General features: G+C 36.5%; 1 protein-coding gene and 1 non-coding gene across 2 annotated transcripts; one reads left to right on the top strand and one right to left on the bottom strand.

Moving 5' to 3' along the window:
• Positions 1-20,003: 20,003 nt before the first annotated feature.
• Positions 20,004-21,608, bottom strand: LOC106779400 (pentatricopeptide repeat-containing protein At5g59600). Its single transcript, XM_014667498.1, has one exon. It carries the CDS (start codon positions 21,606-21,608, stop codon positions 20,004-20,006), a length of 1,605 nt encoding a protein of 534 aa, XP_014522984.1.
• Positions 21,609-24,817: 3,209 nt separating this feature from the next.
• TRNAI-AAU lies at positions 24,818-24,891 on the top strand. The gene has a single exon. It is a non-coding gene; the product is annotated as a tRNA-Ile (tRNA).
• Positions 24,892-25,197: the final 306 nt, after the last annotated feature.

The raw sequence follows: 25,197 nt of genomic DNA, 5'->3' as shown, positions 1-25,197 counted from the left end.
AATGAGGCCTTCTAACCTCTCCAATGATGGGAGGACATGTGGCCACTCATAAAACACAATCCTCTCCATTCCTAGAGTGTCATGTGGCCACTACTAAAAGTAAATCCTCTCCATTCCTAGGGTGCCATGTGGCTACCTTTTAAAAAGAAAATCCTCTCCAATGGAAGCATGACACATGTCACACATTTTCCACTTGGTTTGGATGTCTAACTTTTTAAGGAAAATCCTATGCTACTTAGGCCTTAATATAAGTCTTAAACAAACCTACACTACATGGCCTAATACAATGGCCTAAATTCCTACACTACTCTTCAAGCCTTGCTTAATAATGGCTCCAAAGGTGGTCCATAAGGTAGAGTTGACACCATCTTCAAGGATGACTTTAACTCTCTTGAAAGTGTTTGACCATGGCTAAGGGATTTTCCATCAAGAATTGTATGATCTGAGTTATAAAATTGATGATATACTAACCTCTAAAGATGTTTCTGTGAATGTTGTTGGATGTATTTGATTTAATGCAGGAATTTTTACATCAAGAAGAGGTGTTTGCTGATGGAGAGGAAGGCCATGTACATCCCTGACTTAGCTCCTGAGTTTGGTTTGGAGATTGAGAGGCGAGGCTGGGAGAGATTGACGACATATCCAGCACCAACCAGTATTGAATTGGTGAAGGAGTTCTATGCCAACGCCTTGCCTAGGGGAGGAGTATCCGTAGGAAGATACATGAGCTACGTGAGAGGACATTTGGTCAGCTATGACCCTGACACCATTAACGCCTTCTTAGGGACTGAGTGGCCAGGAGAGCTGATGAGTCGATATTTTATTGACTTCACTTAGTTTATTGTGCTAGAATTAATCAAGGAATTGTGCTTAAATGTCCGATATTTTCCCGTTTTTCCTAATTATGCTTAATTTGATCGAAAATTCTTATTTTAGTTAATTTGAATTTTTTGAGCTAATTAATTGCATTTTTAATTGCAGGAAAAATTTTGGAGATATATTTTGGAGCATTGAGAGGAGACAAAATAATTCAAGACTCCCAAATTAGTCACTTTAAATTTAGTTACATTGTAAATTTAATTGTTTAAAGTTTTTAGACAAACTATTTGCATTGTGGGCTAATTTTGGTAGAATAGCTTAAGCCCAATTGTAAAAATGAACACTTGGCACCCTAGGGTTTTATTTTTTTTTAGGGTGGACCCCACCCCAATTTGAGGACACATGATCCTAGGGAGATAGGTCCAGCTGTCATTTATTCTCTCTGAACACATACTCTCGGCAATTTTCTTTGGAGAAGAAATGGGCACCACACTTTACATGGATTTTGGTTGAAGAATTTCGAGAAGCTCATGGTGTTGGAAGTGCTGCAGCCATCACATGCTGGTTTTCTTTTTATTGAGTTTTAGAATTGTTTCTTTCCTTTGTGAGCTAAAACGTTACCTTTATGTTGTCATTGAATGAAAAAAATAAGATTTAGCTTTTTGCATTGAAAAAGGTTGTAGCTTGTGATGATGGGACATTGTAGCTAGCTTTTCTTTTCTTTTAATTTGAGATTTGAGCATGTGGTGCAGCAATGTCATGGTTCCTAAAATGAAGGTAGTAGTCTTTTGTTTAGTTTTTATGAATTGAAAAGTAAATTAGGTGAGTGTGGGTCCATTGATTGGGATAAAGCTCATGGTCATTGCTTGTTGGAAGCAAAATTCACGGTGATTGATGGGGAGAGAATGATGCCATTTTATTTTATTTAATAGAAACATTGTCACATCATGGTAGGTAGATTAGAAGCTTGGATGAATTGTCTTTGGTGTTGGAAATTGTTGAAAGCACATTGACTTCCTTTGAAACATATTAACATTCACGTTAGTTGGAGAGTGTCACGGCTGGAAGCATTTTTTTTTTGGGATTTTCAATTGTGAGAAGCATTTCTTTTGGAAGATGAAGCATAGGTACAAGTGTGTCACGGTCACTATTTTTTTTTTTTTTGGAAGAAAGAATTTATCAAATTTAGCTTTTAGCAATTGGGAAGGTTGAATTAATTTTGGGAGTGCACGTGGCTTTTACTTGGGACAAGGTAGAGCTAAATCCAATGGAGAGGAGAATTTAAATTCATTTTTGAAGCATGAATTGGTGCAGCCATGTGAAAAAGGTTTATGCAATTTGCTTTCTTGGAGAAAGACCACTTGGCCAAGTGAATGATAGAAGAAAAAGCATGTTGTTTATTTTCTTTAACTTTAAATTATTTTGCATTGTAGGATTAGTTGTTTTTAATTTCTTTAATTTATTTTTGCATTTAATTTAATTTAACTGTGTTTAGATATTTGTTTAGTCTAGTATTTGGTTTAGCATTTTTACTCTCTTTAACGCTTTTTATGATGTTCGAATGTGTTTAATTTTTATTTTTAATTTCGTCAGTTGCATTCACAAACAAAACCAATTTCACAACCCCCTGCGTGTCTGACCTAATTCTCGAACCACATTTGGTCCTTGAGAGACGACCTAGGAGTCACTTCTTAGTCTATACTGCATTTCTCATATGCAATCAAATTTGATTGGGCGACAACACCCATCAAGAGCAGTGCAGGTATGATGCTATACTAGGGGAGGCCAGGGATTATGAAGATATTGAGAGAGTGATATGCATCCCTGGGAGGCATTTTCAGAGAAACCCTAATGGAGCACCAGTTAACATCCTTAGGGTAGATTTGACTCCCTTAGCCAAGTATTGGATGACATTTACTCATGCCAACATTCAGCCATGTTCTCATGTTTCTGACATCACTTTACACCGAATCCTGGTCATTTATTGCATGCTGAGACAGATGGACGTGAACGTTGGTAAGATCATTACCAGCGAAATTCTGAGCTGCGCCAACACTGTGAGCAACAGGACACCATTGGGACATCCATCTCTGATTACATACTTGTGCCAGCAGGCAGGAGTGGACATTGCAGTTCCACCCTTTGATAGGCCTAGGAGAGCTAATGATGCCTCCTATTTTCGCCAGTACTGTAGAGAGGACGAGCCGGTTGGAGCAGTTCCTAGGAGACGTCCTAGGAGGGCAGCAACACAGTAGGAGGATGAGCCTGCAGATACACCGACACAACAGCTTGAGCCTTTCCAGATGAGGGACATGTACATGTCCATGATGGAGGCAAGGATGAAGTCTATCTACAGAGGGCAGTTGGCCACTGCCGAGATGATTATAGGACTTTATGATCAACCACCAGTGCACAGGTGGACTATGGACGAGTTCCGTAGTGTGATGGCTTGACCTCAAGGGCAGGCACAGGGTAGTGGGTCTAGAGTAGCTGGAACCTCAGACGGACAGGATGATGACCAGGAGGATGAAGATTTTGAGGATGCCCAGGAGGATGATGAGTATGATTCAGATGAGGATTTGCGCCGAGGGTATCTACTAATGGATGCCAACATTTGGACAGGGATTTTTCTTTTCTTTTTCTTTGTACTTTGAATTAGTAGTATATGTTGAATTTATGTTTGTGTCTATGCTTGGATTGTACAATGATTCGGATAATGGTTCAATTTTATTGCATGATGAGTCATTTACTACTGATGATTGAGTGCGGATGATGATTGAGAATGTGTGAATGCTGATATCCAGGTTAATGATTCACTAAATATGTGAACATATGAGTAAGTCATTCATGATTGTGATATTGATGCTAAGCAGGATTCATGAATGAGAAGTGAGAAAGCATGATTATGTGAGGTATTGAGCTTCAGAGTTTTATTGTTGTGTGCACTGTTCACAGGGAATCATGGATGATATTGACTTAATCTTGATAATTGATTGAATTGCATGTGTATGTCATATGATCAAGGCCATGTTTGGAAAGCCCTTACTTAGCCAAATTTTCACCCAAAGAATTTTAAATGATATACCCTTTTTAAACCTTAGCCTTAAACAGTATGAAAACCCTTGTTTAAATTGAATTACCTTGAGTTAGGTTGAGAATAATTAATATGTGTTGAAAAGGTTCAAGTTTGGGGTTGTATGGGGAAAGTAAAAGGCAAAAGAAAAAACATTGAGTTCAAAAGATGAAAAAGAAAAATGCATGACAAAGAAAAAGAAAAGAAGAAAAGAGAAAAAAAACATGTAAAGTGAACTCAATGTAAAAAGGAAAAAAGGGAAGAAGTTGGGAATGAGTGAGATTGGTCAAAAAGAGAGTGTGCTTGAAACTATGAATGATGATTTAAACTCTCTTAACTCAAGGATTTTGTATTCCAGAAAAACCAATTTTCTTGATAGCCTAGCCACAATACAAGCCTTGGAAAAGTCCTTGTGATGAGATGTGCATGTGAAGATGTTGATTGTTTTAGATGAATGACAATATTGTTTTATGTGACATGTGAACAGTAGAGAGTAGAGTGACCTCCTAAACACTTGAGTGATTGAGTGAAACACTTGCTTGGTGAGAATTGTTAAATCCATGCTTACATCTATGCTTAGTTGATTGATCATTCATGAACAAAAAATCTGTTGGAAAAGGCTTGATTATGTGAACTGAATTGGATTGAAAGCATGCATGCATCTTTGTAGGATTCCATTGAAATTTGAATTGTATAATAACTTATTGTGAGAAAAAGGAATTTTGAAAAGTGTGAATGATTTGATGAAGAAGTGGAAAGCCAAGTTTTTATCTTGTTTGCTTGAGGACAAGCAAAGTTCTAAGTTTGGGATTGTGATAACGGTCTAAAAACCGTTATTTTCATACTTAAAATTGATATTAAAACACACCCTTTATGACTTAGAATGAGCTTTAAATCAAGTAAAACACTTTGTTGAGTCTTGTGAGAGTCAAAAGTTGGTTTTAGAGATATTATGCTTGTTTTACATTGTTTTGCAGGGTTTTAAGGTGAATTGAAGATGGAAGTGAAGCAAGGTGGACTTAGACCCATGAAAGAAGGAGAAAAATGATGAAAAGAAGGATCAAGTAAGCCGCTGAGCGCCAGAATGGTCCGCTGAGCGCTTAGAGCGATTAGAGGGAAACAACTCAGCGGCAAAACTAACTGCTGAACGGTCAAAGAGGCAAGAGGGAAACCGCTGAGCGGTGAACTTAGGCGCTTGGGCGGTTGTCTGTTTTTATTAGCTAGATTCTGTATTATTTTTGTTATCTTTCTGTTATCTTTTCGGGCTTATATATAGCCCTAGTGCGAATCAAAAGGGGATTCTTATTGCAGAGAGAAACGTCCAGAGCCATTCCACATACCTTGGAGGAGATTTCTTGGATGCTTAGGCTCCTTTTTATCCAATCTAGGGTTTGCTTTTCCATTCTTTCATCATATTTCATCTAGTTTCACCATGATTATGGTGAACTAAACCCTTTGTTATTGGGGAACAATGTAATCTTTTGAAACTCTCATTTATTGAAATTCTTATTTATTTCATATGCTTGTCATATACTTGTTTATCAATTGTTGGGTTCTCATTTATGCTTAATGCTTTTATTGTTTAACTTATTCAGTAAACGTTGTTTGTCTTTATTGATACGGCGACGTACAGTAATGTCATGAACTGGTGAGAAATTCCTTGATTATGCTAATACCACCTAGGGATAGGGGTAGGACGATCAATTGTATTTTGGTTCCGTTCACATTGCATTATTGGTTACTAGGGGAGGCTAGGGATAGCAAGCCGATAATTAATAATAGGATCTTTTCACCAAGGGATTGGGTTAAGGGTAGGCTAGAAAGTTTGCATGGCAATTGGATAAATAAGTGAAGTAAATAAGAAAAGTAAATATANGAGAGTGGATAAGATGAAATTGTAAACCCCAACAACACCATTCATCCATAGTTTCTTAAAACCAATTGAATCAACTGCATTTGTATGTTTATTTTTGTTCTTTGCATACAACCACCAACTTAATTCTTTTCTCAAGTCTTACGTAATTTGTTTACATGAAAAGGAAGGCCTAAGAGTCCTTTGGGAAGAACGATATTGGGTTTACCAATTATATTACTTGATAACGATCTGGTACACTTGCTAGTGGCTTAACAAATACTCTTTGTGAGCGCTCACTTTGATCCTAGGGAACACTCCAAGTGAACTCCTAAGATCTAAAATGCTCGGTTAAGAGCGCTCTTCGTGAGCTCTCACTTTGATCCTAGGGAATGCTTCAATTGAACTCCTAAGATCTAAAACACTCGATGAGGAACGCTCTTTGAGAATTCTCACCTTAATCTTAGGGAATGTTCCAAGTGAACTCCTAAGATTTAAAAATGATCAGTAAAGAAGGATTGAATAATTCTTGCCTTAAGGTGCCATAAAATGTTCGAAGAGAGCTCTAAGATATAACTTGAAATCCTGGTAAAAAATCTAGAAAACACGCTTGGGAACATACGTAGAAGAAACAGGAAAACGGTAAACAAGTAAATAAAAACTTGTATTAACCAAAAGCTGTTCATTACAAAAGCCGACCCTGGCGTAAAAAACAAGTGACAATCAAGCATGACCCCTTTTGTTTTCTTCAATAACTTCAACTGGGGTTTGCTCAACAGCTTGATTGACTGGGTCGAGGGTTGAGGGTGGAGGGTGGAGGAGCTTGCATGGGCACTAGCTCACCGTTTACTACAACCATGCCGACATTAAGGTGGGGGTCGTCAAGGGGCACCTAGAAAAGCAAGTTACACTTGGCGAGCGCTTTCTCAAAACCGAGAGCGTGCTCGTTGATGACTTCGTCGTCCAGGAACAACTTGTCCTTTTCTAGCTTCTCCACTTGTTCACACAAGGACTCTCGCTCGGTTAGAAGAGTGTCCCTCTCGATTACTAACTCCTTGTTTTTATTGTTGGATCACTGGAGATTGAGGTTCGCATGTCGAGGGATCGTTGTAGCTTGCGGTGCGAGGTGCGAGCCTCAACGAGCAGGTTGGTGGCTTTGGTTTTGTCGTCCTCCGCCATCTTCTCGGTCTTGGCCAACCACAAGGTAAGGTCCTTATTCGACTTTACTGCCTCATCATATTTGGATTAAAGAGTTTGAAGTTCGGATGAGGCAGTTGCCTTCTTCTCAACAGTAGAGGCCATGCACATAGCCGACCGAGCGGTTAGTTTGAAGGCCATATTCGAGGCTTCTTCCTCAGTCATCCCGTTCATAAAGTCCTTTTCATCAGCAAAAAGGTCGAAGTGGATGTGTTTGGCCACCTAAAGGCTAGGGTCAATCAGCCCAGACATAGGGGGACCGTCAGGAAGGGCCCACCTGCTGCGTTTGGATGAGACTGAAGGCTCCCAAGCAGCCTTCCTTTTATTTTTCTTCTTCAGAGTCGGTGCAAAAGAGATGGGGATGGCTTCAGCCACTTTATTGGCAGCAAATGTAGTCGGCCAGGTAGAAGCGGTGGTCTGCACCTTGGGAGTGATCAGTTAGGTTGGCACCTGTTGTGCCTGCGTTTGAGGTTGGGATGAAATAATGGGCACACAAGAGGAACTTCCTATGCCCGTTTTCCTCTTCAAATCAACCCCTCGTTTGGCGAACAGGCGGGAAAAGGTTCTACCTTTAACAATTGGCTCAGTTGATTGACCAAAAATCCAACTCCTTAGGCATCAATTTGGACTTAGGTCATGAGGTGCCCTTCTTAGGACTATCGATCCAGTAGAAGGGAAATCTAGGTTGGCTGTTCAAGAAGTAGATATTGGGGCTACCAGTCTTTAGGATGACCACCTTGACGAAATTTCCTTTAAAATCCTTGTAGGAGGTAATAAACAGCGTAAAAAGTTGTCTCTCTGGTATGTAAGAAAGAGAAACCCAAGGTTTGTTCAGATGTGGATTTACACAAAAAAAGTGGAGGAAGGCACCAAGAGTGGGACGGAGTGCGAGAGCTGTGCAGACGGTGGAAAATACTTGCATAAACGCCCAACTGTTCGGGTGTAGTTGGGTTGGGGCCACATTGAGCTCCCAAAGAATGCTTATCTGGAACTTAAAGAACGAAAGTAGGACTTTGAGGTTCTTGAATAGCGTAGAGTAGGCGTAAAAGAAATCTGAGGTGTATCCCTCTTGACCGTGGCATACCCATTCATTCATTCGGCAGATGGCTAACTTAAAGCAATCCACATCCTTGACTACCTTTATAAAACTGACCCCCTTGGTTAACTCTTCAAGCGGGGGGCCAAAATGGAAGGAAGAGGAAATTTGCCTAACCTCATAAGGAGCCTATTCATAGTCGGCGACTGTAGGCAATTCTTGGGGTCGTCCATCCCAGGCACCATTGTAATCCACTTTAATGCCCACCTCTTCGGTGTCGTTGTCTTCCAAATGTCGTGACAAATCCTCACTGCTTAAGGGTTTAGCCTGGTCATCGGCATGGATGTTTCTCTCGTCGACGACACTCGAGGAGGAGGAAGAAGAAGTGGCAACCTGGTGGTCAACCCCTTGCCCTCTTCACCGGCAGAGTGAGAAGAAGCGTGAGAAGACATGGTTACCTGAAGCAGAAGCTTGAAGCAGTTTGGGGGGAAAAGTAGAAAAAATGTGTGTTTTTCTAGAAGACGAGGGTAAAAGTGAAAATATGGGGTGACCCTACCACTATTTATAGTGGATGAAGGCAGTTCACCAAATCCATCTGAACTGTCCAAGGGGAAAAGACTTGACGGTTTAGGCGTCGGGACATTACACTTTCACATTTTCCCGCCATTTTTTATAGTTGTGACACTTCAGCTTCTGTTTTCTTGCTATTTTGCAGGTATTGAAAGGACGTGATGGTTGATGTGCCTGTTACAATCCATGAGGCCTTAAACTGATCGACGAAGACTTCAAAACCCAACACAAATGTCAAAAGACTTTGCTAGGGCTTGGGGGCTTATGTTACTATGGGCTTGAGGCTAACCGATCGGTTAGGGTGGCATGTAGCAGGGGCAAAACCGAGCAGGTGGATGTGCAAGAAAGTGTCTCTCGACCGCTTGATTCCGACAACTGTTGAGCAGAGTTAAGCGTAATTAATGTCATGATGGCTACGATCAAACGATTAAGGTTTACATTAATGATCATTAAGAGGTAAATTAATTGGTCAGATTCATATAAACTCTATAAATAGGGCTTTACTTTCGAGGTAAAACTACTTGGACTTACTCTTGAATAACTAAAGATCTACAGAGAAAAATTCTGACTTGAGCGTCGGAGTGTATTCTGCAGGTCACCCTCCGTTGGACCGTTCAGTTGGTTGAAGCATAGAACAAGGAGAACGTTCAACACAGAGTTAGTGTACAGGCGATAATCCTCATCCCAATTCAACATAAACACTAAGTATGACGTGCCCAAATTTATCCTCCATTATCCTTATTTTCTTCTCCCTCACATTGCATTCACCAACCAAGGATCTCACGCAACTTCGGCCAGTAGAGAGAAGGCAATCTCACAAAAGCATGCACACAACTTATATAGTGAAATGTGTAACATCCCAAAATTCTCACACCAAATTTTTTCATAAATAATAAGAGAACTGTAACACTTACATAATCTTCCACCAGGAAGTATAAAGAATTTCACACTAATTACACATTTTAAACTCATATTTCAACTTCCCACACATAAAGATAACTCAAACTCTTCTCTACTATTCTTCTGCCTCTATCTTCACTTGTACTGGATTTAAACGACATTCCTTCATTTACTCCCGTATAACATGTATGTTATACGATCATCGCAAAAATATAATTTTCCGGCACAAACACAAAAAGTAAGGGGTAAGCTACCATGAGAGAGAATATTAAAGTAAGGTATAACATAATTATCACACATACTTCATTTTCGATAAAAATTCATATCAGACACTAATGATTATACTAGACTCTATTATCTGGATAGAAAATGGATGGAAGTCTTGGGTGATTGTGCACTTGTGGTGAGCTCCACTACCCATATACAACAATAATAATGGCCAAATACAATCGAACCTGTCACCACAAGTTTTGTTCGTTAACACCTATGTCAAAAATAGGCACATAGACTAGGATCTCCTGCCCCTCTCACCACATAACTCATCCTCCTCTACTTGAGACTGGAGAGTTATTATAGTATCACGATCACCTTCCCATCAAGACCCTCAACATCAACATGTACACTAATACCATTCCACTACAGATTCTCTCCTCGAGACTCATATCATGTTCATATTCATCAACTCATACCATGCCACTACAAAATCCCTCCACATAACTCACACAAAATGAATATATCACAAAATAAATTTACAATACAAAATCTTTTTGACAAGAATTTAGTTAAAATGGTAACCAAAGAAGAATCAAATTTTTGACGAATCAAACTCGCCATAAACGCCAATACATATGACTAGTCACAACTTACTCGATCAAACCAGGGCTGCTCTATGATAATGGTTCAAAAACCGTTATTTTTATACTTAAATTTGACGCTAAACACATCCTTTAAGACTTAGAATTAGCTTGAAATCATGCATTTTGCTTAAGTTAGAAAATAAAAGAGTCAAAGGTGGTTTTCTTGGTTTTATGCTTGGATTTCCCTTGTTTTGGCAGGTTTTATTAGGAATTGAATGAAGAAAGTTGAATTAGAAAGGAGTTGGACTCAAGAGAGGGTGGAAAAATTAACAAAGGAAGAATTACAGCCACCACACAACGCTAACCTACCGTTGAGCGCCAGTTTCGTTGAGGAATTCTCTGTTAAACGCTTAATTAAACACCAACACTGAGGGGAAAATTTGAATATTGCATTCACTACTAAGCACTACCCTACCGCTGAGCATTGGCCCCTTCAGTGAATTCTCTGCCAAACACCCGGGCGTCAATGCTGAGCGTTGTTCTTGAAGTGTCGCACCTATCGTTGAGCGGTATCCCAGCCCTGAGCACCAGTCTCTGGGCCTGGGCCAAATTTTCTATTATTTTTCTAAGCTATATATTGATTTGCACGAACCAGAAGGGGTATCCTTTGACAGAAAGAGGCGCAAAAACACTCTCTTCACCCCTAAGAGGCGAATTTTAGATGCGGGAGCTCCAATCTACAAATTCTAGGGTTTATCTTTTCATTCTTTTCATTATTTTCATCTAGTTTCACCATGTTTATGGTGAACTAAACCTCCATTGTTGTTGGGAAATTGATGTAATCCTTTGAAACTCTCATATATTGAATTGATTCTTAATTTATATGCTTTCATTCATTAATTGTTAGGGTTTTTCCTCTTTACTCTATGCATGCTTTGTTTAACTCATTCAATAGCATGATTTTTTATTTTATTTTTATGACACATATGGGTAGATCTAGACATGGGGAATTCTCTCGGGAGCAATATTACCTAGACATAGGGATATAAGAACTGATTGTCTTTAAGCTTCTGTGCGAATGTAATGCATGATCAATTGCTAGGGAGACAAGACATTGTAAACTAGTAATTAGGAGTAGGCTCTTTTCACCAAGACATTGGGATTAGGGTAAATTAGAAAGTGGCATTGACATTAATGAAAAAGTATAATTCTAAATTATATGAGAGTGGATAGGATGAAATCATAAAACCCAGCAACATGATTCATTCATACATCATTCACCTGCGTTATCTTTTTGGTCAACTGATCAACTTTTGCATGTTTATATTTTGTCTTGCATATTAAAACCTAAATTTTGTTTCTCAAGTCTCAAATAATCAAGAAATCACATGAATGTCTAGGCCAATGAGTCTCTAGGGAAAACGATACTCGGTCTTACCATTTATATTACTTGATACGATTCGGTACACTTACTGGACCCTTAACACTCTATGATCAAGGATGTACCAACTCTGGGTTTTAAGATTCCTCTATCCTACCATAAAAAAATAATTTTAATATAAACGTTCTAGGGAACCAAGAAGTTGAATCTGGCAAAGCCGGTTGGACATTGTTGAACTCACTTCTGGTCGCATCAAAGCAACCAAACTCGATTTCCCCACTAATGTAGTAAAGGGACAACCTAGGTATCAATCCTCAAACTCGACTAAAATTAAGTTTAAAGTGTAAAGTTTAATCTTGTATTTATTCTATCTACTAACTACTAAACAGGTGGGGAAATTAAAATTGAATGAAACTTAAAAAGAAAAGAATTAAAACTAAAAATTTGTTTATAAGAAGGAAAGAATAAGAACTAAAAGGAAAATAATAGAAAATAGAAATCTAAACTTCCTAAAGTAGAAACAACAACATGACCTAAGCTACTCACAACTACTGCTACAGAAACTAATGAATCTAATTAAAACATAACACTAAAATTAAAAAGCAACTGAAATTAACCTAAAAGATGCAAGGATTAAGAGGAGGCAGAAAAACATCTAAAAGGAATTAACACTACAAATATTAGAACATAGAATCATATGCAGAATCTTAACAGATCAACCAAAATTTACAAAACAGAAAGTTAATTTGCAATGAAACTAAATCAGCAACACAAACCATTTCTATCCTAATCTATATATCACAAGAAAGCAAATAAGAGTAGAATTCAGAACTAAAACCAAAAAGAACCGATTTCATAGGTGAATGTACATTGGAATGAATAAAAGAGTGCTTAGAGTTCTCAGGAAGACATCCTGTTAAGTGAATCACAATCTAGGGTATTCAGGTTCATATTTCAGAACCTTGAAATGACTCTTTCCACTAATTTATCCAACCAATTTCATTTGCCTACTCATCAATCTAAAATTCACAAACAAATGAAAGGAAGCATATAACAGAATTTAAGTGAGCAAATGATTGAGAATAAAGCTTCAATTACACTCAGAAAGACATTATGATTAAAGGAAGCCTAATCCAGGGTCTTACAGTTCATATTTCAGAACTTGTTTTGGCAATTTCCACTCATTCTCAATCAATGCAAATCTAAATCTAATATACACTAAAGAAAAAAGTAGAAACATATGAATCTTTATGCATTGGACTCATCTCTGTCTGGAGAAGACATCTCGAAAGAGAATGCTCACTGTGGAGTCATTTAAATTCCAAAAAGGAATCTCAAAGATGCAGAGAATCGGAATCCAATTCGTTTACAAATCAAAACAATTGAAGAAATCAAAAGCAAAGAATAAAAATCAAAACGCAAACAAGGATACGAAATTGAAACACGAAATTGACTTTATTAATATGAACGAGAAATGTCCATATTACCAAACTCACCAAACCACTCGCCAATGTCACTCCCGCAAGCTTCAAGGTGAAATCCAGTAGCTAAGAACCCTACTTCTACGAAAGCAGAAAAATCCTAATCTACAGAATGGAGAATTGTAGCGTCTGAAAGTGTCTTTATACATTGCAGAAACCACTTTATATAGGGTCTGAAAAGAAAAGAGAAAAAAAAATGAAAGAGGGAAAAGAGGAAACTTGCTCTACACGCTTTGGAGCATCATCCGATGACCAACCCTTCTTCTCAAATGTCAACCCTTTGATCATCTTTATCATCACCGGTTAGGGTCTTCTCCACCGGTCAGGGTCGCACAAGGTTGCTCTCACTTCGCTCTTTCTTTTTGCCCTAGCTCGAGGGTTCTTTTTCTTCTCCAAATGAATAGCTCGAGCTCCTTTTGCGAATGAGAATGAGGATAGGAAACCCCTATGGCCTCTCTCCACCAAAACGACTCGTTTCACTTCTTCAATACCAGCCCAATTAAATGTTTACCATAGTGCATATCTGTAGTAGCAACGACCCAGCAGAACCATTTTCATGCTAGCACACTCAATTCCAGCCTCCAGCGGCCTAGTTCAATTTCAGCCCAAATTAACCAAGGCAACAATGTCAGATCACTGATTGGACTCAGCCCAGAATGTGATTTTTCTTTCTCCAAAACACACAACATCGTTTAATCAATAAGCTCAACAGCGCAGCCCATTTAGCTTTCCATTTTCAATGCATCTGTAGCCCAATTTCTTTCATATATGCAATAAAAAAAATCAAAGAAATATTTTAGCAATTCAAAAATTAAAAGAAAAATTATTAAAAGATTTTCTCAAAAAAAATTAATATCCTAATTATTTACAAAATTTCCTATTTATGACAAACACTAAAAAAAATACTCCTGAAAACCTAATTTTAACTACAATTTCACAATTCTAAAGATTTTAAAGAAAAACCTAAAACTAACCTAACTTTAAACAATTAAGAGCAAAAATACACTAACAAAGTACTTCTAAACACAGAAAAATATGAAAATATTGAGAGTTATCAACATCTTCTTATCCTTCCATATAGATGCAAGAGAAAAAGGATATACAAACACATATACATAATAATTCATACAAACATCATAAAATATATCCATCACAAAAATCATACAAATTGAATATATTACAAAATAATTTAACAATACATAATCTGTCTAATAAGAATTTGGTTAAAAACTCATTGAGTATACTTTTAAGAAAGAGAGGTGTATCGCAATAGACAACTTAAGTACAAGGTCTTTCCTAGCCAAAGTGTTCCTCAACTTATTCTTATCAAAATTCTTATTTACAAATTCAAATTAACGACATATAATATTAACACATAAATTCAAGGTTTGAACAATTATATAATTTAACACATAGGCATACATAATAATTCAAGACACGAATAGTCATACCATAGTATTAGATAATTAACATAAAAGCTTAGAAAGGTTAGCTCCCCTTACCTCTTTTCTAGACTTAGTTTCCTGCTCAAAAGGTTTTCCCCCGAAAATCTTTCAGAACCTCTACTCTTTTGCAACTAAAATTTTCTTCCTAACTTTTTCTTCTCTATTTTTCAAGATTTTTCACTTGATTCTTCTTCTCTTTGTGCATAATAACCTCCCATGACTATTTATAGCCCACAAATTTTACTATTTAATAATTTTTTAATATTATTTATTATTTTAATATTATTTTATCATATTAATATTTTAATCACCACTTGACATATCCTTCAATCATTCATTTCAAACGTGGAGTTCTTATCCATTATCACTATTTGATTTTTTTTTTAATTTTTTTTTACAAAACCTTCTAAAATAGGTTCTCAAAATTTTGAACTCCTCCTTCTGAAATTATTAAAATTCCCTATCATAAATTTTTAATTTTTCTAACCATAATTTTCTAATTAATTATATTTTCTATCCATTAAAATTAGTATTACTAATAATACTAATAAAACTTACTATTTATTTAGTAAATTGGATATTTTTCATGGGTGTTACAAAATGTCTTTGTATTAGTAACAATAATCCAAGAGATATGTAACTCTTATACAAAGTTAACTAATGTAATAGTAAAAATAGAAAAAAATTATCATATGTTTGAATTAACTAGATATAACATTCCCCCTTAACTCAAGCATTTTCACTAACGATGCCTAGCCTATCTCTTAATATTTTAAACTTCTCATTCTTCAAAGAATTGGTTAGAAAATCAGCCAATTGTAGTTGAGTAGGGCAATAGATGAGCTTCAACTTCCCATTATTAACTTACTCCCTTAGAAAATGAAATTTAGTCTTATATGCTTGCTATTACAATATGATACATGATTGTTGGCCAGATTTATAGTTAACTTGTTTACAAGCAATTAAATAGGCTTTTCAATCTCCACACTCATAGCACTCATGATAGAATCAAGCCATACAGCTTGACAAGCAGCACTTTACCATGTTCTCACCAAATTTATGCAATAAATTACTTCTTACTATACCAAGAGATTTGTGCTCCTATGAACTTAAAAACATAATTAGTGGTTCTTCTTCTACCAATGTTGTGACCACACCAATCTGCATCAAAATAGCCGAGCAGCTTGTTTTCCACCTAATATGTTTTGGGAAACAAAATCCCAAAATCTAGAGTTCCCTTTATATACCTCAATACCCTATTTGCAGCCAACACATGTTTCATCCTTGGTTGATGCATAAATTTGTTGAGCACACCCACTGAGAAAAGAATGAGGTTTGTTGTTGTATAGGTATCTAAAAGATCCAACCATTTTGTTTAAAAAACATGTCATCAACATCTTCTTCATCACCTTTTATTGAAGAAATTTGTCTCAAATGGAGCCACCACCTCATTACACTTTTCAATTTTAAACTTTTTTAATATCTCTACAACATACTTCCTTTGGTGAAGTATTATTCCCTTGTTAGTCTTAACAAACTCCATCCTAAGGAAGTACATTAATCTGCCAAGGTTTGTCATCTCAAATTCAGCCATCAACAAATTCTTGAATTTTTTAATTTCTATGAAGTTGCTTCGTGTGATAAGGAGGTCATTCACGAATATACACATCAAAAGTAAATTGGCCTCATCTTGGAGTTTCATATATATTCCTTGTTCCACTGGTCATTTCTTGAAATTATGCCTTAGCATGAAAGCATCCATCACCTTATTCCATGCTCTTGGTGTCTACTTTAGGCCATATAAGCCCTTTCTCAATCTATAAGCCTTGTTTTCAATTCCTTTAATCACAAATCCAGAGGGTTGAGTAACATAGACCTCCTCTTCAATAGGCTCATTCAAAAATGCTTATTTCACATCCAACTAGAATAAAAACCATCATTTTCTATTTTTCAAAGCAACCACCAACCTTATGGTCTTAATTCAAGCCATAAGGGCAAACACCTTAGTATAATCTAGACCTTGTTTTTGTAGAAAGCAATGTACCACCAATCTTGCCTTTCTCTTGTCAATACTTCCATTTGGGTTTACCTTCAATTTAAACACCCATTAAACATCAGTATGTGTTTTATTTAATGGAAGCTCAATTAACACCCAAGTATGTTTTTTCTCCATTGCATGTAGTTCTTCCAATATTGCAATCTTCCACAATTCTTCCTTCATTGCCTTTTCATGATCAATAGGCTAAAAAATGCTAACAAAGCAAAATGATCTTGTCATATTTCATTGCCTGGTAGTTCTTAGTGTTTGTGGTTGTGTATCTTGCATTACAATATCAGGAAATGAAGTTTCATTACTTAATTTCTCTTCCTCATCTTTAAAACTCATTCTACCAATTTGCATTGAATTCTCCCTTATATCAGACCAATCCCACATTTCAGCTTCATTTACCACAACATATTTGCTTATGCAGATTTTTGTTGTTGTGGGATTATACAACTGGTAAGCTCTAGTTGAGTGGTAGCACACAAATATCATAGCCTCACTCTTATCTTGTACTTTACTCTTCTTTGCATCTGGTACATGCTTATAACAGACAAAACCAAAAATTTTCAAATGATTTACCACTATTTTTGTTTCACACCAAACCTCCTCTGGAACTTTGCTATTTGGCTTCTTGGTAAGGAATTTATTCAACACATGAATAATTGTTGATACTACTTCTCCCCAAAATGAATGTGGTAATTTCTTTTGTTTCAACATACTTTTGGCCATGTCAAGTATTGTTTTGTTTATTCTCTTAGCAAGGCCATTGTGTTGTGGAATATATGATGTTGTTACCTCTACCGTATCCCACTTTCAATACAGTAATTCTTAAATTCCCTAGACATGTATTCTCCTCCTCCATTTGTCCTGAGAATTTTCAGCACCATCCCATTTTGTCTTTCAACCATCAATTTAAATTTCTTGAAAATAGAAAACACATCACATTTAGGTTTAATAAAATAAAGCCAAATCATACGGCTACATTCATCAACAAAAGATACAAAGTATATATTCCTACGCAATGATTGTTGCTTAAATGGTTCACATACATTCGAATACATAACATGTAGTACATCTTTAGCTCTCATGTGCATATGTGAGTTAAATGCATTCCTAGTTGTTTACCCAGCAAGCACTCCTCACACATCTTGTCTAGTACAAGAATGACAAGCAACTCGATTACTATGTTATCAATAGTTAACTTTCTCAAGCTATGAAAATTAAAATGGTCAAACCTCCAATGCCACAACCAACTTATCTTATCTTTGATGGTTACGACATGACACTGACTTTTAATGATATATTCTTATTTGAAAAGTCTTGTTCTTTGACAATAGTGACTTCAACACAAGCTTTGTCCTTGAATCATACACCTTCAACATATATTATTTCATTATGATTGGAAATCCTTCTTTACTAGCTACCCAACATTCAACAAGTTGCATTTAATTTTAGGGACATACAACACACTTTCAATCACTGTAATTTCTTTCACATTCTTCTTGATTACAATATCTTTAATCCCTACAGCCTCAATCACATTACCATCTGCCAATCTGACTTCATTGGTTTCACTTGTATCAAAATTTGAAATCCAATCTATATGCCCAGTCATGTGATTGGAACATCCAGTTTCAAGAAACCAGTTTTTGGCTATAAATTCCTCTTCATTGGTTGTAACCATCAATACTACATGCTCTTCTTTTGAATGATCTTGAGTAATATTGGATTTCATCTTCAGCATATTCTTTGCTATGCTTGCCTTTTCCTTGCCAATAGTTAGTGGTATAGTGTCTCCACTTCTAACAATCGTAACATTGTATCTTTCTACAATCTTGAATCTTCTTCCCCTTCTACCTTTACCAAAATTGATTTTGGTTGACCTTGTATGTTTTGTATGCTCACTAAAACTTGGTTCTTGTTTCAAATAACTACAATCTTTGTTAAATCGCCCACCTATCTTGTTCTTCTCCCATTTTCCTTGAGAAAAACCTCCTCTCTTCGTAGCTTAAGCCTTTAAAGGTTGTTCTTCACTTACTTTCTCAACATTGCATGACAGAAGTTTCAACTCATGCGCTTCTAACGAGCCTTACAACTCCTCTGCTAAAATCTTTTTTATATCTTTTGATTCTTCAATGGCTACCACAATGTAGTCAAACTTAGGTGAGAGTATACGTAGTATCTTCTCCACCATACTTTGATCGTTCACAAATTCTTCACTTGCTCTTATGGAATTGACCAACAACTGCAGCCAATTAAAATAATCTACCATACTATCTCTTTAGGGATTGTAATTTTACCTTGGTTTTCTCTGCAGCTCCATGTATCCCATGCTTCCTTTGTTGTTTTTGTCTTGGAAATTTTCTCAAAGTTCATTGTATCCACACACACTGATGCAAGAGACAACGAACATTGTAATCTCTCTTTCTATTTGCGGCTTCATCCTTCTCACAGGCATCTTCCGTCATAATCTTCAACCGTTCTTGATAGCGAAGAATGACTTTCATTCTTATAACCAGTGGTTATAATTTTTTCATCAAGAATTGGTAGATTTGAGAAAAAAATTCCACTTACATTACTAGCCATGGTTTTTCAGCAGAAAATCAACACTGCTGATATCACTTATTGGTAGAGAGAAAAAAGGTAATCATACAAAAGCATGCACACAACTTATACACTAAAATGCCTTTTTTTTTTATGGTCCAACAAAGAATAAGTTGATGGTTTGGATATTAAAGTTTTCAAGATATAAAATCCTTTTCAATTATTTTTTCACATAAACAAAATTAAACAATCTATCAAATCTTGTAATTTTGTTTCTAATATTTATGAAATAATTTTAAAATAACCCGAGAATCCCACAGGCAAATCAGCCAGTAAAAATAAGAAATAATTTAAGTTTATGATCTTTTAATCACGTGTTTGCATAAGTGCATTATACTTATTCTTCAGTAGTTGAAACCACGAGGTTCATTTCAAGACTACTCCAAGATACACTGAGTTGCAGCAGAGTTTTCACACTACCAGTATCGTGTTGGTGATCAGTAACCACTAACCAGAAAAGTCTCAACAATTGCATGGCCTAGAGAATTATCATCTATGAAAACTCATGCATACCAAAGAACTCTGGACAATAAGTACGGCCAATCTCCTCAACCCTCTAACTAGTCCTGAAAGCTATACAAAGCCTTGAACCTACCCAACAAAACCTGATTCCAGTTTATGCCCTTGTGCTATTTTATTATCAAGTAACATCATAGTCCAAACGTCAACTTCTGGAGGGGTGTTCATGGTCTGCTATGGCCCCTGCAGCACTACAAGCTGCTATGTCGAATGCAATTGTTTCTACTGTGCTTAGGCTGGAGTGTTAGTCTCACCACATTGCTACCTTCTTTCTGTTTCCTCCCTTCATGTAACCTCCCCTAGCTTTTCAAGCCAACTAAAACCAGGCTGCTTATAGACTTTTCTTTCTTTCATCACATTCCTTACATTCCCAACCTCTTCCCAGTCACCTTCAGCAGCATATATATTTGATAGTGTAACAAAGCTACCTGGTCCCCTTAACTTCATTCTCTTTATTTCCTCTGCCATCATTTTAGCCAGATCTCTTCTTCCATGGACTTTGCAACCATGTAGAAAAGCTCCAGCCATTGACTCTGTGACTTGTATTGGCAAGGCTTTGAAAAAATCACATGCTTCTACCGTCCTTCCGGAGCGGCACAAGAGATCAACCACACAAGCATAATGCTTCATGCTTACCTCAATCCCATAACATTCATTCATTGATGAGAAAATCTCTAAACCTTTCTGCACTAAACCACCATGGCTGCATGCTGAAAGAATACATGTAAAAGTAACTTCATTTGGCTGCAGTCCTTCTTCCTGCATTCTTTTGAACAGCTCCAAGGACGAATCAACCATGCCACACTTTCCATAACAACCAATCATTGCATTCCATGACGCAACATTCTTAAATGGAATCTTGTCAAATACATTTTGAGCATCTTTCAAACTCCCACACTTTGAATACATGTCAATAATAGCGCTAGCAATGAAGACGTTCGCATCAAACCCCTTCCGGCATACAAATCCATGAATCTCTCTTCCCCATTTAATGCAACCTTCTGATCCACATGCAGGAAGCAGTGCAACGACAGTCACTTGATTTGGCGGAATCCCTGAAAGTATCATCTCCCTAAACATCTTGAACGCTTCCCTGAGTTGATGACTTTGTACAAGCCCAGAAATCAATGCATTCCATGCAACCACATCAGGAACAACACCTTCCCGTTTCATTCTCTCAAAGAACGCAAGAGCTTTGCTGCTATCACTTGAGCGAGCATATGCTGCAATAATCACATTCCATGTGAAATCATTTGGCTCCAACCCTTCCAAACTCATCCTCTCAAACAACAACAATGCTCGCTCAGTTTCCCCCACGTTACAAAACCCACAAATCATTGACGTCCACGAGGCAACATCCCTGTCACGCATTCCATCAAACACGCTGTGAGCATAAGAAATGCCGCCACATTTGCCATACATATCTATGAGAGCATTGGCAACGGAGACATCATTTGAAAAACCCATTTCAAAAACCATGGCATGAACCTGTCTTCCCATGTTCACATCCATCAAGCCAACACAAGCCTTAAGAACAACAGAAAAGGTGAAGTTGTTGCCCATGTGGCCAACCTCACGCATCCAACGAAAATACAATAATGCATCATCAAAGTGTCCATTGAAAGACAACCCCAGAATCATCCAATTGAATGCAAAAACATTCGGGTGTTCAATCTTTTGAAACAAAAGCCTAGCTGATTTCAGATGAGCACAACTAGCGTACATTCCAACAAGCTTTGAATTAAGAGACAAAATGTTCATGTTTGTTCCACTAGTGACCACGGTGGCATGGACCTGCATGCCGGGTCTCAAGGTCTTTGCTTTCAGGCATTTTTCAAGGCACAAAGCAAATTCATGTGGTGACCATCTCAATTGTGAAGAAAATGGCATAGTTCTCATTCTTCTATGATGCTACTCTTTTGCTACATGCTGATTCCGCAGCCTTTTAACATGAAAATATTAAGCTTATACTCTAATGTTTTGGATTAAATTACACTAATGTCTACAAATGCCTTATTTTTTACAAATTTCACACAAACCATTCGTTTGTTTTAAAAACATTATGGTATGCTTTTAAGTTTTACACACATTAGACGCCCAGTTTGAGATAGAAGGTTAATATAAAGAGAATGAGAAATAAAATGTTACTGAAAAAGATTTGGTATACATCATGTTATGTAAATATTTTTCATTAAAAACAATTGATTTTTAAATATTGGCAAGTCATAGAGGTTGGGCAATGTGGACAGACTGCCAATCTGTTTTTTTTTTTTCTTTAAAAAGTTGTTTTTATATTATGTTATTTGAAGAACCTAAAAATATAAATATAATGTACTTTAAATTATTAATACTTACAAATTAAAATTCAATTATTATAATAAAATAATTTATATATGTAAAAAATAATTATGTTAATTTATCTAATATGTTAATGCTTATAAATTAAGATTCAACTATTATAATAAAATAACTTTTATATGTAAAAAAATAGTTATTTTAATTTATCTAATTACTTACTATCAATTAATGTCGGTTAATTAATTACACACGGTCCGACCCACACTAGTGGAAAAACGCTGATTAATGTCAGTTATTTTGGGTTTTTAACGTCTATTAATCAACCGACGTCTAAACCGGTGACGTCAATGGGACGTCAAACATCCTAAACACAGACGTCTATAATGACGTCAATAAACGTCGACACTGGTTTAAGTGAACGTCTAAAGGCACTAATTAGACGTCGGACAAAGCAATAACCGACGTCTAAGAGCACATAAAGACTTCGAACATGATACTGACCGACGTCTAAGAGCACATATAGATGTCGGTTTTTGCATTAACCGACGTCTAATACAGTGATTGTGTTTTAGTGCAGTTTTGTTCTCGTCTTTGGATAGCCTAGTAGCATAATCTTCTTTTGCGAGTTTCCCCCAAAAAAAACCTTGCGACTTTTGAATTTCTTATGGATCTTTTCAACCCAAAACCGAACTTGGGTTGTTGCTTATTTCCATTTTCATCCGCAAGAGAAAAAAATCACAGTGAAACGATAACTAGGCAACAATCCAGGGTCGTTTTTGGGTTGAAATAATCAAAAGAAATTCACTAAACGCCGCTTTTTCTGGGAGGCAACTAGCAAAGGGAGAATGTGTTACTACGTTACCCCAAGAAAGGAACAAAACTGCACTAAAACACAACACAAAGAAAACAAATTTAATCAGTTGAACCAGAAGATATAATCGATGAAAGACTGACAAAGATTAAATGGTAACAATAAAAACCACGCACCTAAGATGCAATGCCGCAAGAGAGAAAAAGGAGAGAGGAAGACAATGACGTTATCAGAAAACAACAATGCAATGCCACAAGAGATAAAAAGAAGAGGTGCTGCAAGCGAGAAAAAAAAGAGGTGAAGCAAGAGAAAAAGGAGAAGAGGAAGACGCGATATCAGAAACTGAATGTCGCGAAGAGTCTGCGGTTTATTTAAAATGAAATGGGGCGTCGGTTGCTACGGCAACCGACGTCTATAGTCACATAGACGTCGGGTATCTAACTAATATGACGTTCAAGTTAACATTAATATTGACTTTTTGAATACCCATTAGACGTCGGGTTTCAGGGGATCCGCCGTCTATTCGACGTCTAGAAGCTGAACCGATTGACGTTTGATTTCCTGTCAGGGAAGTTCACGTCGGTGCCCTTCTTAGCCGACGTCTAAGTCCCTCGAGTTTTGTGAACATAATCAATTACAGGCACATAGACATCGCTTGCCATGATCATCGACGTCTGCGTTGAAGAATTTTTTGTCTTCTCGCCTTCCAGACAGGCCTTAGACGTCGTCGTTTGACTAAGTGACGTCTAAGCGCCTGGGAATTAGGTGATCAGCATTAATTGCAGCCTAGTAGACGTCGAACCCCGTGAACACCAACGTCCATTGAATGTCTTATCACCTACTTCAGGCAATTAGACGTCGGTTTGGGGCAGGTCCGACGTCTACAATGTCATAGACGTCGCCTCACCTTGACACTGATGTCTAGTTTACCAATCTATTTACGATAATGCCACCGTGCAGTCATAGACGTCGGGTTATTAGGAAACCGACGTCTACTGGGTGACATTAAACAACGTTTTTGTACTAGTGCCACCACGGGTTAGTCACTTAGTAAGCCAACCCGACTCATTTATTAGCGAGTAAGAAAAATTCGAACTCAGCTCAACCCACCACGGGTTGGTGGGTAAGGGTTGGCTCACTTAATTACAATTTTTTTTTAAATTAAAAAAATTACAAACTTTCTATAATTCAAATATAAACAAATTTCACTCCCAAATTTCACTCTCAACATGGGTGTTTAATTAATTTTGAAAATAGGAAACTTAAAAAAAAATTTGAAGCAAAAAAAAATAATAAATATTTTTTTATAAAATTAAAATCAAGTTTTAATAAAATAAAATTAGGTAGGTGGATTGGTGGGCCAACCCGACCTACCATAGGTTCAACCTGCATGAACCGGATTTAAATGAGTTGGGTTGAAATCTGACCCGTATAAAATAAATACAATTTTTTTAAACTCAACCCGACCGGAACCCGTAGTAGGTCGGATTAACACGCGGTTGTGACCCATTTTGAGAGCTCTACTAGTTACTCATGTAATAGTATTATCACAACTAAAAGATCAACACAATATACTTAGTTATAAGCATATTAATTTGAAGTTCATTTTTAAATTGAAGACTATGAAATATTGATTCTAACTTAAACAGTAAACATGACACGATTAATGTAAATACTTATATACAGGGTAAGGTGTATAACAGCCTATGAAACATATCAATCAAATTACAATCCAACAATGAAACAACTAAATAATCTTTTTAAATCTTCTAAGTATCTTTTCCAAATTCAACTGCAATGAAATATTGGAGTTCAACACTTTTTTACAATAATATATTTTTTTTTCTATTTTGCTCAATTGTCGTATCTTAAAAATATTATTCTTGGTCTAACTTCGAATAATTGAGTTCTTCGTTTCAATATAGCATGTAGTAATGTCCCAATAGAATATATATTATATTCTGAAAGACGTTTCAACAAACCAACATGTGGCCTATTAGCTCAGCTGGTTAGAGCGTCGTGCTAATAACGCGAAGGTCGCAGGTTCGAGACCTGCATGGGCCATATTTTAATCAATTATTACTTTTAAACTAATTTATTATTTTTAAATTCAAAACATTGAAACGCATGGCCTGATAATAACTTAAAGTTTCGAGAACTGCATAAATTAATGAAATATATAATCTAATAAATACTCTTATGAGAAATTATTTATATAAAAATAAATATATGCTTTTTTAAAAGCAAAAATATTAGTATTTCATATTAATATAAAACAAATAATTTCAGCAATCCAATTTACAATAATTATATAATCTAATTTGTAATTACTTTTGTAAAAGAGAAATTAATTATTTTTCGTAATTTAAT

The sequence above is a fragment of the Vigna radiata genome, unplaced genomic scaffold (genome assembly GCF_000741045.1).
Source record: "Vigna radiata var. radiata cultivar VC1973A unplaced genomic scaffold, Vradiata_ver6 scaffold_285, whole genome shotgun sequence".
Classification (NCBI taxonomy): domain Eukaryota; kingdom Viridiplantae; phylum Streptophyta; class Magnoliopsida; order Fabales; family Fabaceae; genus Vigna; species Vigna radiata.
This window is presented reverse-complemented; position numbering and strand designations above follow the sequence as displayed.

Coding starts and splice junctions, on each gene's coding strand:
- LOC106779400 (XM_014667498.1), bottom strand. CDS start 21,608: ATGCCATTTTCTTCACAATTGAGATGGTCACCACATGAATTTGCTTTG.